We start from the raw sequence: 12,829 nt of genomic DNA, 5'->3' as shown, positions 1-12,829 counted from the left end.
CGAAACAGGAGATCAATGGCCGAGAGGTAAGAGGCCCGCTTTTGGTGCTTGAGCCGCGCTAACAGTCCGCATAGATAAGAAATATTGTATTCCTCGCTCAGTCCATGGCCGAGTATAAGGGGGAAGTGATGAGCGAAAAACACCTGAAGGCTTCCATTACGGCGAAGCAAGATGTCCACTTGGACTATCATGGGGCTGGCGCGGTGGAGAATCGGAATTCTTACATGTGACCGGACAGTGGCAGGCGTTAGTTTTCTCGGGCGGTGGGTTTGGCCGGAGCACATCTTGGGGGTTTATTACGCTCTCTCTTTTCTGGTCCTCTAAAAGGGTTCAAAGCAGATTGCCATTTTCTTCTGTGCGGACACGCAATAAGTTCGGACATTGGATCAAAAAGAAGGAAAGACGAAAAACCCTGGGGTCTGATGACTGAATGTATAGGTATCCCATTAGGTACCAGACGTCATGGGAACGGTCCATTCAACAGCATCCACTTCTTCACAACGTACCACGGAGTGGACGGGAAGAGGCCGTGAAGGCTATCGGTGCGTTTCGAAGGAGTCCCGTGAGTCACTTACGGGTTGATTGCGAATAGCAGTTAGTGTTCGCACAGATGATACCGAGGCGCACTGTGCTAGAGCGACACGCAATCGCGAGGTTGAAGACGTGGCGTGAGATTGGCGGGGAATTCGCGACGCGCCGTGTTTGGCCACGTGAACGTGATGGCTGGTTTCGTCCGCGAAAGAGCCAATGACAACGCCCGTCGACGGCCCACACTGCCTGGTCCGAAACTGACCGGCAATTCTGGTCGCCACCGCCATTTGCGAACCTTACGTGTCCACAACAACAAACCACCGCCGCGCACTCTACCATGACGGGGTCCGATATGGCGCACTCATCTGTTCCGCGTCTGGACGATGCCGAACCGTCCCGGCCCGCCGAAATGCGCCCGAACAACGAACCCGACGATGACGCGATTATTTTAGCGCCCGACCAAGCGACGCAAGTCGACCGCTTCCGCGAAGAACTCCGCATCTGCGAGACCGATGCGCAGCGATACGAACTGTGCGTGCAGAAACGAGACGAGTTGCTCGATCGGCATGCCGGAGTGCAGATCTTGGTCGCCGCCTGCGAGCATGTCATGTCGGCCGAGTGCCCCGAGTACAGACGGCGGAAGCAGACCAAGAACCGAGACTCGACCCAGCCATCGCCGGTAAATCAGGAGGACGATGCAGCGCAGTGGGATCGGTTTTTTGGGGTAGCCACAGACGGATCCAAACGCCTCACTCCCCTGAAAGAGGTGGTGCGCTGCTGGGGTCGAGATGTTGTCCAGCACTACCAGTGGTCCTCCAGGACAGAGAAATACTGGAACCAGCTTCGCACCACGGCACGGAGAGTCCCTGCGTGGGAGGAAGCCGTGATCGGTCTGAACCGGTCAATGCTCCAACGGTCTAAGACTGTAGGGCGACGCCCGGTCCAGGCTTTAGTCAACCCAATTGAGCAGGCCGATCTAGAGAACGTCAGGATTTGGTCGCGCGAACATCCGTTTCCCTGTCAAAAATCGGCTGCGAAAGACTTACCAGATGCCTTCGGGTTCGACAAGTATGGTCTCATGGTCCATAAGCAGTTTGCTGTCGACTTACCTGAGACCAACGGCGGCGGTACTACGGAGGCGGCGGCGGTACCGGAAGCCAACAGCGCCGACATCGCAGAGCCGTCAGGGAAGAACGGTACTGCGGGCCTAGACATGCTGGCATTCGCGGCATCGCAACCCGGTGATACGGATTCAAATAGGAACGACATTGCCTCTGAAGCCATTGATGCCTTCCTTGCTGGGGCTGCTGATGCCACAACACCCACCAGCCATGACCAATCCAGTACTACTTCAGCAGAGGACACGGCCGCAACGACTCCAGAGGCTCCTCACTTCCTGGATAGCTCTAACGATACAAATACCACTCCTAACAAGCCTTCTGGAATGTCACTCCGTGCACGCAAGGAGTTGTCCTACCACGAGCCCACCAAGAGCGGGGGAGCCTCTAAATCGAAACAAGCTCGACTTACTGCCTCAGTCAAGGCCCCAAAGATCCCTCCACGATGCTGTCCGGCCGAGGTTCCATCAACACTCCTGTTGGCCCTGGACAACCCGTCTATGTTCGGGCCAGAGGCAGCAGAGCAACTCTCCCCTTTTCTCTCGCAACTCTGCCGCTCACATCTCCAGCTTCTCGCGACGCGGGCGTCGGCCATTGCATTCGCCCAAAAAGCGGCCCTGCCGGGGAACCAATATGTCTCGAGCGCGGTAACATCCTTTGGTGCCGATCGCCCGGTCCGTCGACGTGCCGCTTCAGTGCCAGACATCACTCAGCCTGTATCAAAACGGGCCCGGGTTGACGCGCCTCCACCGTTCCTTCCTACACCTATGGCGAGACCAGATGTTGCCCGAGACCGACCGATGCACGATCGGATGGCAGATGATACCTACCGGAGACGAGTCGTTGCTGAGCTGCGGGAGAAATCTAGCCAGCATATGTCATCGCAAGACTCCCACGGCAAGGGAACCGACGAACTTATCTACAAGTTGCTAGAGAAGGCCGAGCAGCCGAACACAGACAGTAGCAAGGGCGTAGTTGAGGCGCTGTTTTGCACCGGCGATGAAGCGGCAAGCCTGGCTGAGTCCGGATCTCCTCACGACGCTCCGATAATCACGGAAGGCCAACAGCAATTCCGATGGAGCAAGGGCGACAGACCCATTGCTCAGCTTTTCCGGCGAATGGGCTTCCTCGACAAGTCGGTCTCGGTGCAAATACCATCTCGCAGTTCTACTAAGCCGTCATATGAAGTCCGGAAACTCGGTGAAGTCCGGAAACGGTTCCTTACCCAGGACAGCACCGACGACCCGTGGAACATTCTCGATTTGCAGAGCCCCCTGCCTCATTCCATGCCAAACTTCTTGACGGGCGAGAACTGTCAGCTTCTCCTTCAAGTCCGCAATGCGGTGCTGATGGAGGATAGCGCTGAAAGGGTAGTAGCATCAACGCAGGAGTGGAACGAGTGGAAGAACGTTCTCGACTGGGTCCTATTGTCGGAAGGGGGCCACAACACGGCGCCGCATATGGACAGTCACGGCTTTGCCACGTGGATCACTGCCCAGGAAGGGTCGATCGGCTTCGGCTGGATGTCTTGTCCGACGGAGGAGGAGCGAAATTCGTGGACCGCCGATCCCCACCAACATACAGGTGGCCGCTGGAGATATATTATCCTAAAGCCTGGCCAGTCTGTTTTCTTCATGCCGGGGACGATTCATTTTGTGTTCCGGGTGCGCCAGCATCAGACGTTGGCGCTTGGTGGCCACGTCCTTCAGTGGACAGACATCAGGCGCTGGATGCAAGTCATGCTTGCTCAGATAACGAACTCGGCCATTACCAACGAAGACATGAGGCGGAGCGCGCCGAAATACGTCCTCGCTGTGGCGAAGCTCGTCAAAGCTAGGGCAGAGGAAGATGAGGTGGAACAGCTCGGGGGCGGAGCTGCGGTCACGCAGTTCTTCGCATCCGTGAAGGTAGGGCTCCCGCGGACATTCGGAGATAAAGGCTAATCGGCTCAGGAATTCGAAGAGAGACCAAGGCGCCGCCTACCTGGTTGGTAGAAGTAACTGCGAATAGCTAGACTTGGAAGTCTCTGTGGACTGCATCTCACTCGACCTTACCGTACACCGTAGAGTGGGTCGTGACGAAACGCGACAAACAATAAAGACAAAACGCGATAAACAGCGGCAAACAGCGACGAGAGTAGCGGCAAAGAGCAGCAAAATAAGTACAAAGTGCACAGTATTGTACTGTACAGTACAGTACTGTAGTTCTGAAGACATTCGCAACATGCAGTGTGTTGAACAAACAAGTACTAGTTTAATTATCGACCAGGTGATCATGTTGACAACCACCACAAATGTTACAGTAGCACGTCTCTCTTGTCTTCAATACTCCTGCCGGATATTCCACGCGGTAGTCCTCCACAGTGGGCCGCTCTAGCCATGATGATCTGTTGGGCGCCACGAGACAGTAGTCGATGCCGCTGCCGCAGCCACTCCAGCTGGAACGGGCGCGTAGTGTTCTGCTCGTCGTGCCACCTGGGACGAATTTCGTGGTGAAGCCGACGATACGGGACTCGACGTCCTCGACGACGATGCGGTCGAGAGACACGAGGTTGGGGTGTGGAGGTAGCGCCGTTCCATGCCCTACCTTGTCTCCGGAAGTCGGCGAGTGGCTCGAATTTGAAGGCGACTCTGCAGAAGCCATCCGGCAGGGTCTGGTCGGCGTGGTATGAGCAAAGGGCTACCCCGGAGCCGAGCCTGCTGAGCTCCTGAACTTGCGAGTGGCGAATGTTCGGGCAGTCCTGGAGCCACGGTGTTAACGAGAATGGTACTTGGGCCGCGAAGGGTAAACCAGACGCCGAGGGACAAGGCGGGAAAGTGTTACAGTATGGTGCCGTCGTAATGATTTCCGTTGAGCTACGGGTTTCATTGTGCATTGATAGCTGGGTCTGAATGGGGTGGTGTGGTTGTGATGAAGCTTTTCACGCCATGGCTCGGTGTGCTTACGACAAGTCTACGAAAGATCTGCACTAGTGTCGTCATTATGACGAGCAAACACAACTAGTGAGACACCCGGGCGGTGGGCTGATGTGAGATAATTGGCCACAGGCAAGCACTGCCATCATCGCACGTCGATACAGATGAGCGCGGTCGAGGTGGTGCTGGGAGACATGCCTGACCTATTTGGCAGGAGGCTTGACAGGAGGCTTGGCATTCGGCACTGGCCAAGCACGAATCAGACAACGACCTCGAGAGGTACAGTTCGATATGCCTACCCGAAGAACAGCCCGCGTCGGCCGCTGTGGCTGCATAACACTGACTGACAAGGGAAAGGCTTAAGATAACGGGCGAGGTTGGCGACTGGTGTGGCTAGATGTGGCTGACATTTCTAAAACTTGATGCCTAACACGGGCACCTGTTGGGCACCAACAGATAGCAATAGAAAATAGGCCAGGCGCATAAATATGCACTGCTCGCGGACCCAGGGAGAGAAACCCCATGCAAGCTTGAAGGCCAGTTCATCGCGTAAGTTGACGCCTTGCAGCTCCCACATGATGGCACCCGTCCTTACGGCCGAGATCACTCGCCGAGATCTTGAAGACCTTCCCACACAACCGTCATACGTAGCGTCCATCACCGACGTCAGGCACCTGTCGTCCTATAATTGGATTGAGGCGCCCACGCCCACCATCGCTGTCCCGGGCAGTCCAGCTCTGTGGTCCGCTCCAGGAGGACCTCGACAGCTGAAGAAGGACTCCGGCCTTATCTACATCGCTCAAAACGCAGCTCGCCATCCGGACAGTCCCCTCGAACCTCTATTTCGCGCGTTGCACATTACGAATCCTTCGTTCGACCTCAGATCAATAGATGTTGTGACCGACCGGAACAATATCCGCAAGCTTCTCTCGTTTGTGAACCCAGGCTTAAGCAGCAACGGACTTGAACCATTCACCATCGGCATCGAGGTCATCAAAAACACTGCAATATTCTGTCGAGAGGAAACAAAGACCCACGAGTTCATTGGACTGCATGAATTTAAGGGTTTCGGCCACGAATTCGAAAAGGCATACACCAAAAGCCGGGTCACTGGCGATACTGGACATCACAGAATTATTGCGTACCGCTTCGGAGATTTGAACTTCATTGTCCGCCACGAAACCGACGGATACGTGGCCACAACGTTGCAGGCTTCCAGTAGCAAAGGGCCAGAATATGACGGTCTCTCTGGCATGCTCGCGTCTTTGTCTCTATCCCCGAACACCGGCCTTTCAGTCGCTACCAGTGCCGAATCTAAGTTGAGAATTCGCAAAGAAGGCGAGGTGGTACCACTCCATTCAACCCTTGAAGTCAAAACTCGGGTCTTCCATAAGCGTCTTGAGATCCGAGACGTCGCACCGCAGCTCTGGGTGTCTCAGACTCCCAAGCTCGTGCGCGCCTACCACCGTAACGGTACATTTCAAGAGCCGGAGGTGGAAGATGTTGCGGACGCCATCAGGAAGTGGGAGCAAGACAACCACGGGGATTTGAGGAAATTGGCCGCACTGATCAACAAGATCCTCAGTGTAGCAAAGGAACTCGGTGGAAGTATGGTCATGAGATATGATACGATGGGAGACAAATTGGTAGTTTCCAAGGTCGCTGGGAAGAAGATGTTACCAGACGACCTGTATTCCAAATGGGACGATGCGTCAGTTGAGACGGCAGTGAGTAGACAGCCTCGGATCCCTGAAACTTCGCTAACAAAGTACAGGCGATACCTGGAGAGTCATCAACAACTGCTGTCGAAGTCGCAGACAGTGAACCCCTTGCTGGCGCCAGCGCAGCCCCCGTCGCCGGAGCATCGACTGGACTTGTCGGCTCCTCGGACCAGAGCACAGCGGAATCATCAAAGAAACGCGCCGACGTTCCCTTCTTCGATGTCATTACCTACAGCGTAGAGCACGGATTCCGCCATTTCTTTCGTCGCATGCCATGCCAACTGGCCGACTACCGTGTCTTGTGCAATTCCCTCAACACCCTTGCTGTCGATGTCGTCAAGCAGCAAAGGCTCCAAGACGTCGTGAGGGAACTGAAGACGAGAGACGACGATTACGATCCATTAGAACGGAGGGCAATTAAGGGCTCGAAAGCAGGCGCCCGAAATGCGGCATTCACAATGCTCTATCTATTTCTCGTCGACGAGTCCCTATCACCTGCTCGAGACGGTACTGTGGCGTACAATGCGGTGCTCTACATTGTATCCCATGGTCGAAAATTCAAATACAGGACTCGTAAGATGGTTCGAGAGGCCTTCGAGGCGAGGTTTGTTGTGACACACAAACAGCGAATGGGCTTGGACAAGTGGCCGATCACCAGCTCACAACAGGACGGAGGGCAAGACACCGAGGGAACGACCGAAGAGGAGGCAGACGACTACTTGTGGGACTCTGACTGGTCTTGAGAATACCAGGTCCATGGTAGTTCAGAAGTTTCGGCTATGATGGCGAGTATATAAATCACAGAAGCTCGTGAGATCAGTTGCTGACAGACCTGCTCAGAAGTCTCAAACAGCCCTATCAGATCTGGCAAACCGCCAAGATCCCCATGCACAGCAAAATTGCACCAAAGCCCGTCTGTTATCTGTCTTTCGCGTTTCAAACTTCACCTGTTGCGGTTTCGATATACTGCGCCGGTGGTGGGCCCCAACACCCGGCGACTTTAGAACTACGGAGAGGATGGAACGAGAGAAGGCCGAAAAGAGCGAAAGTTCAGCTCTCCGCCTCCTCTGCGGTTGGTTGCCTTGACAGTGATGCGAGACGCCAGTCGTAGCTGGGTGGCATTACTGGCTCTTGTGAAAGTAGCATGGAGAATGAAGAATGAGACGTCGTACGCTTCACTGCTCCCCAATGTAATAGGCCATCTCCAACCGAGTGCTGAAAGTACACGGGCACGCCTACATTCTTTCAAGCCGCCAAGTGTCTCAGAAAACGAAAAAGACAACCCAGAACAGGTCCAGGGGGAGGCTAGACGGCAATACAACATCGACAACACAAAAATAACACTGAGATGTTGTTTGACACACTTCAACCGGATTTACCAACAATCGTTGTTTCGACATAGTGCATTCCTGGGGAGAACCGGCAGGTTGAGAGCGCACAATTGTCTCGAGTGCATCGGTGACCATAAATACAACCGGGATCGCTGCAACTCAAGCCCGACTTGCATGGAGACTGGCGGGCCACGGCGCGCAATGCTGCTATCTGCTTTGGGCTTAGCCCCTCGATGTGACCGTGCTGACAGTTACCGTAGGTGTCGAGAAAGGGACACTTCCCGAGAAGCTGAAAACTGTTGCAGAGCTTGCGGCTTTGTAGGCTCAGGAAGTCCTGGTGCGAATAGTTGAGCGGCGGATCTACACGCTGGCCCCGTCTGTTCCCGCAAAACCTCGGACGGTACGGGCGCGTTGGGCGCGGTAAAACCTTCCTTGACAAGCTTCTGGCTCCTAAAGACATTCTCCAATGAGATGGGGCGGTATTTGTCCTTGATGCCGGCCAGTTCGTAGGCAAAAGGAGGCCCTTCGAGCAAGGTGACCCGCCCACGCACTGCATCGTCCTCAGCGTGCGGCCCCAGCAGGCGAGCATACCCGTCGTCGGCTGTGCCGCCAAAGATGATCTGCTGACAGTGGATGTCGGCTAAGCAAAGTTCGAAATATGCTTTGGGAGGTCAGCACAGTCAAGTTTCTGTCCAGAATGGCGTGGCCTACCTCTGACCTTCGCATCTGCACATTCTTTACCATTACCGGCATCGATGTAATCGCACAGGGGGTCGCCCATGTTGAACCCGCGGACGAAGTCATCAAATGTGGCTTCGGAGAGAACCTCCACCACCTTGTATGTCTTAGCCAGTCCTTTCACATTCGCGTACACGCGAACAACCACCTTCAGGTGGTGAGCTGCGGCAGGAGCCGAGGACCTGAGCTCCTCTATGACAGCTTGTTTGAGCAGGCAGGCAGTTTTCTTGCCACCGTCTAGACCCTGCTTAACAAGCTCATCCTTGAACTAGAACGGGTTAGCAGCGACCAGCATTTGCGTGACGCGGCTGCGCGGAATTACCGGCATACTGTCGCCGTCAATCACGACGCAAACACAAACAAGCCGGGCCTGCGGATGTCCGTTTCCACATGAACAGACGGGGGAGAAATTCATCTTACCATTTCGAGCTGTAAAGCTTGAATCTCCTTTTCGCCTGCTTCAACACGATTGCGGCTTAATTTGATCACATCTTTTCTTGTCTCGGAGCTCGGATTCGGCCTCCGAAAGCTTGCCAGATAGGTCATCGATGCACGCAAACAGATCCTGAGGCGAAGTTAGCAGGTAGAGCCGGCTGGTGGCACGTCGGTTTGCCATACCGAGATCAGTGAATGCTTCTGATCGTCCTGGGCCTTGCACGAATTCCAACCCGCCTTCAAACGCTCCAACTTCGCTTGGATATCCGGCATCTCTCCTTTCCGCATACGAGACTCAACGACAAACAACGCACACTTAGGTGAAGGCGCAGGGGAACAAATGTGGATATCGGCGAAAGGAATGCAAATTTCGACTAAATCTCTCTGCCCCGCAAACCTTGTGTGACTCACTGGAGTAGGATACACCACATTCCATTTGTCGAATAGCAGAAGGACATGTCGTGATGCAGGCGCCATCGAAGTCCTCAGCCTATGAGATCAGTCATACGCCACCTACGGGGCTGCGTGGCGGAGCTTTCAAACAAGAAATTCCTGCGAATCCCGAGCCCCGGCTGTAGATACGTAATCATCCAGATGAAGGTGGGGTCGCCGTTGAACAGCCTAGTAAACCCCGCTCTCGGGTGCTACCGAAGCTCCACCATCTTCCTGCCATCCTCCAACCAACATTCTCCAAGGAAGGTTCAACTTCAAAGACAGATGACGTACATTATCAGTGAGTGGCCCATATCAGCGAGTGGCCCACTTTCTACGCGACGCGACACCTTCGCTCTCAACACCTAATTTTCTCAGTCACCCAATATGCCATCTACTTCAAAGGAAGCCCAGATAATCTTGGCCCTCGGGGCTTCTAAGCGTGCGAGCCGCTGCTGAGATTTACGGGGTCGCCCGTAAGACTCTAGGGCGCCGACGCGACGGCAAGCCTGCACGATGCGACAGTACGCCCAAGTCGAAGAAGCTTACTCAGTCAGAAGAAGAAGCTATTGTTCAATATATTGTTGAGCTATCCACGCGAGCTTTTCCACCTAGATTTTGTGGTGTGGAAGATATGGCCAACCAACTGCTACGCGTACGCGACGCGCCTCCTGTCGGTCAACTCTGGGCCCATCGATTTGTCAAACGCCAGCCAGAGCTCCGTACGCGTTATACGCGTAGATACGACTACCAGAGGGCCAAGTGTGAGGATCCAAAGGTCATTGGCGAGTGGTTTGCCCTTGTTCGGAACGTCAAGCCAAGTACGGTATTGTGGATGACGGTATCTACAACTTCGACGAGACTGGGTTCATGATGGGCATCATCTTCGCGGGTATGGTAGTCACGACCTCGGATGGCCGTAGCAAGGCAAAGCTGGCCCAGCCTGGCAACCGCGAATGGGCAACGGTGATCCAGGGAGTCAATGCCCTCGGCTGGGCCATCCCCCCCTTCATCATCTTGGCCGCACAGTACCACCTCGCCAACTGGTATACCGAGTGCAACCTCCCGGCCGACTGGCGCATCGCAACCACCGATAATGGTTGGACTACCAATGCGGTAGGCCTAGATTGGATCAAGCACTTCGACTTCCATACAGCACCTCGTACGAAAGGCAAATACCGGTTATTGATCCTCGACGGCCACGAGAGCCACCACTCGACCGAATTCGAGCTCCATTGCCAGCAGAACAATATCATCACGCTCTGCATGCCTCCACATTCATCCCACCTCCTCCAGCCACTCGATATTGGCTGCTTTGGGCCACTGAAGCTGGCGTACGGTCGCCAAGTCGAGGACTTAATGCGCATGCACATCAACCATATGAGCAAGCTCGAGTTTCTATGTTCCTTTCGCGAGGCCTTCTTTGCCTCTATAACAGAGAAGCATATACAGGGTGGCTTTGCAGGTGCTGGCCTTGTACCGTACGACCCAGACAGGGTGCTCTCTAAGCTAGATGTTAAGCTTCGTACACCGACACCCCCGACCTCACGGCCTAGCACTATACAACCTTGGGTCTTCCAGACACCCCATAACCCCCGAGAAGCCAACTCGCAGTCAACGCTCATCAAGACTCGTATTACCAGCCATCAAAACAGCTCCCCGACTTCGATGTTAGCTGCTGTTGACCAGCTTACCAAGGGTACAATGGCTGTGATGCACCGGGTGGCCATCCTCGAGTCAGAGAACGCTTCACTCCGCAAGGCCAACGAGGCACTAAGCAAGCGCCGGAGAGCCAAAAGAACACGTGTGCAGCTTAGAGGATCACTTACTATACAGGGTGCACAGGAGGCACTAGGCCAGGGGGCCGTGGGTGGGGAGGGAGTAAAAGAAACGCAGCTGGATGGTAGTGGTACAACGGGGGGCCCTTCGAGGGTTCGCTGCTGTGGTGTGTGCGGCAAGCCTGGCCATAATGTACGCACTTGCCAGGAGGCTGTAGAAGCATCAGAGTCAGCTGCTTCCGATGTAATAATAGTTGGTTGTTAGTGTTGATGTGTTGCAATTGAGGCGGGTTGTTCTAGGGTAGTATGAGGGTGGGCCACTCGCTGATATGGGCCACTCACTGATAACATGCGTTACTGTACTGCCGGCTGTCCCCTACATGTTCGGTACTCCTCCCTCGAAACAAACACCTCTTTCCTCATCCTCTTGCTCCTTCTACTCATGCGCCCACGGCCGTGACCTTCCGCCGTCTCACGAGTGAAAGTGCCGCATCCAAGCGAAACGATCGACTCCGAGCCATCCGCATGATGCTAGTCGAAAGCTCGGGACGATGCTGTCAACCATGTCATCAACAATTGAACCAGACTCTACAACGACTACGTTTGACATGAGTCAGCAGTCCGACCAGTACGAACAGATCTGTGGCAGAGGTGATGTCATTCTCCTTATTGGTCCACACCAAGCGCCATTGAAGGTGCAGTCAAGATGTCTTCGAACCGCATCGAAGGTCTTCGACGCTATGTTTGGACCGAATTGGAACGAAGGCCAAAATCTCTCCCAAGACAGGCCCAAATCGGTCGAACTTGGCGATGACGATTTTGGCGCGATGCACACTGTCTGCTGTGTAATCCATCATCGAAACGATCTATGGACGCCAAGTCTCGATCCTGCAGACGTTCTCCGAGTCGCTATCGTGGTTGACAAGTACGATCTCAGTGTGGCTATGAAGTTTGCCCTCGCGCAATGGCTTAAGCTTCGAGACGACATGAATATGATACAGCTCGGCTACATTATGGCCGCTGCATATCGACTTCGCGATGAAGGAAACTACGTGGAAACCACGTTAGCTCTGATATTACGTTGTGACGCTTCATATTGGTGTCTTTCTGAGCATGAAATGATCAGCGAAGTGCTTAGCGCAGAGACACCGGGAAAAGTAGTTTGTGAGTTTTGTCTGGCAGTCTGTAAGATGAAGTACTAATGTCAAAGACTTTCTTGAAGAGAGACGAAACCATATGCGAGCAGATATCTTGCGCATTCTCGGATCACGAGGTCCAGATTGTTCTTGTGGCTGGGGGAAGGAGCATGCATAGGGTCGTGAAGAGCTCAAGGGTAGATATGGGCCGCTTGACTTGCTGAAAACACCATTGAGTCAGATTATCGACAGACTTGAAAAGATACCGCTCGGTAATTTGTCGAAGTCAAGTAAGTGTCACAGAGGGTGTCAACCGCATGCGCCGCAACAAAACGAGGCCCCGAAAGGCGAGATAGCCATCATGAAGAGGGCTGCAGCAGTGTCTTTGGAGGATATATAGAAGACGACTGTGGCAAGCTGATACTTCTAGCACGAAGGGACCAAAGCATCGATCTCCATCATAATGCTTACTCTGGAAAGTAATGAATATATCAAGCAAGCAGCTTAGTTGTAGGTTGTGGTCAATCTTTTCGTGGAAGATTTCTAAGACTAAGTAGCTGGATGCCATTTTTCAGTTAAGAGGTGCAGCTTCACACAGGTCAAATGTTCCAGAATGCTATCTCAGGCTAGCCCTGACCATCAGTCAAAGCTAATCTATACGCAACAGCTCGACTCCGCCGTCTAATCACGTGGC

The 12,829-nt window shown here is 54.0% G+C and overlaps 5 protein-coding genes across 5 annotated transcripts; 3 read left to right on the top strand and 2 right to left on the bottom strand.

The window, feature by feature from the left end:
• Window positions 1-847: 847 nt before the first annotated feature.
• B0I36DRAFT_334812 (uncharacterized protein) lies at window positions 848-3,827 on the top strand. The gene is made up of 2 exons (XM_046155388.1): window positions 848-3,556; window positions 3,602-3,827. The coding sequence occupies exons 1-2, from the start codon at window positions 869-871 to the stop codon at window positions 3,641-3,643; spliced, it is 2,730 nt and encodes a 909-aa protein (XP_046007786.1). The 5' UTR covers window positions 848-868; the 3' UTR covers window positions 3,644-3,827.
• On the bottom strand, window positions 3,789-4,542 carry B0I36DRAFT_334809 (uncharacterized protein). The gene has a single exon (XM_046155387.1). It carries the CDS (start codon window positions 4,522-4,524, stop codon window positions 3,946-3,948), a length of 579 nt encoding a protein of 192 aa, XP_046007785.1. The 5' UTR covers window positions 4,525-4,542; the 3' UTR covers window positions 3,789-3,945.
• A 600-nt stretch (window positions 4,543-5,142) lies between these two features.
• Window positions 5,143-7,202, top strand: B0I36DRAFT_394286 (geranylgeranyl pyrophosphate synthetase; the record flags this gene model as incomplete). Its single annotated transcript, XM_046161492.1, has 2 exons — window positions 5,143-6,384; window positions 6,459-7,202. 2 exons carry the CDS (start codon window positions 5,143-5,145, stop codon window positions 7,026-7,028), a joined length of 1,812 nt encoding a protein of 603 aa, XP_046007784.1. The 3' UTR covers window positions 7,029-7,202.
• On the bottom strand, window positions 7,160-9,062 carry B0I36DRAFT_394271 (uncharacterized protein; the record flags this gene model as incomplete). Its single annotated transcript, XM_046161491.1, has 6 exons — window positions 7,160-7,976; window positions 8,044-8,277; window positions 8,328-8,622; window positions 8,775-8,812; window positions 8,844-8,919; window positions 8,973-9,062. The coding sequence occupies 6 exons, from the start codon at window positions 9,060-9,062 to the stop codon at window positions 7,651-7,653; spliced, it is 1,059 nt and encodes a 352-aa protein (XP_046007783.1). The 3' UTR covers window positions 7,160-7,650.
• Window positions 9,063-11,607: 2,545 nt separating this feature from the next.
• B0I36DRAFT_297316 (uncharacterized protein) lies at window positions 11,608-12,632 on the top strand (the record flags this gene model as incomplete). Its single annotated transcript, XM_046151921.1, has 2 exons — window positions 11,608-12,163; window positions 12,210-12,632. 2 exons carry the CDS (start codon window positions 11,608-11,610, stop codon window positions 12,311-12,313), a joined length of 660 nt encoding a protein of 219 aa, XP_046007782.1. The 3' UTR covers window positions 12,314-12,632.
• Window positions 12,633-12,829: the final 197 nt, after the last annotated feature.

The sequence above is a fragment of the Microdochium trichocladiopsis genome, assembly GCF_020744255.1.
Source record: "Microdochium trichocladiopsis strain MPI-CAGE-CH-0230 chromosome Unknown B0I36scaffold_10, whole genome shotgun sequence".
In the NCBI taxonomy this organism is placed as follows: Eukaryota; Fungi; Ascomycota; class Sordariomycetes; order Xylariales; family Microdochiaceae; genus Microdochium; species Microdochium trichocladiopsis.
Note: the sequence above shows the minus strand (reverse complement) of the source record. Positions and strands in the feature narration are given on the sequence as shown.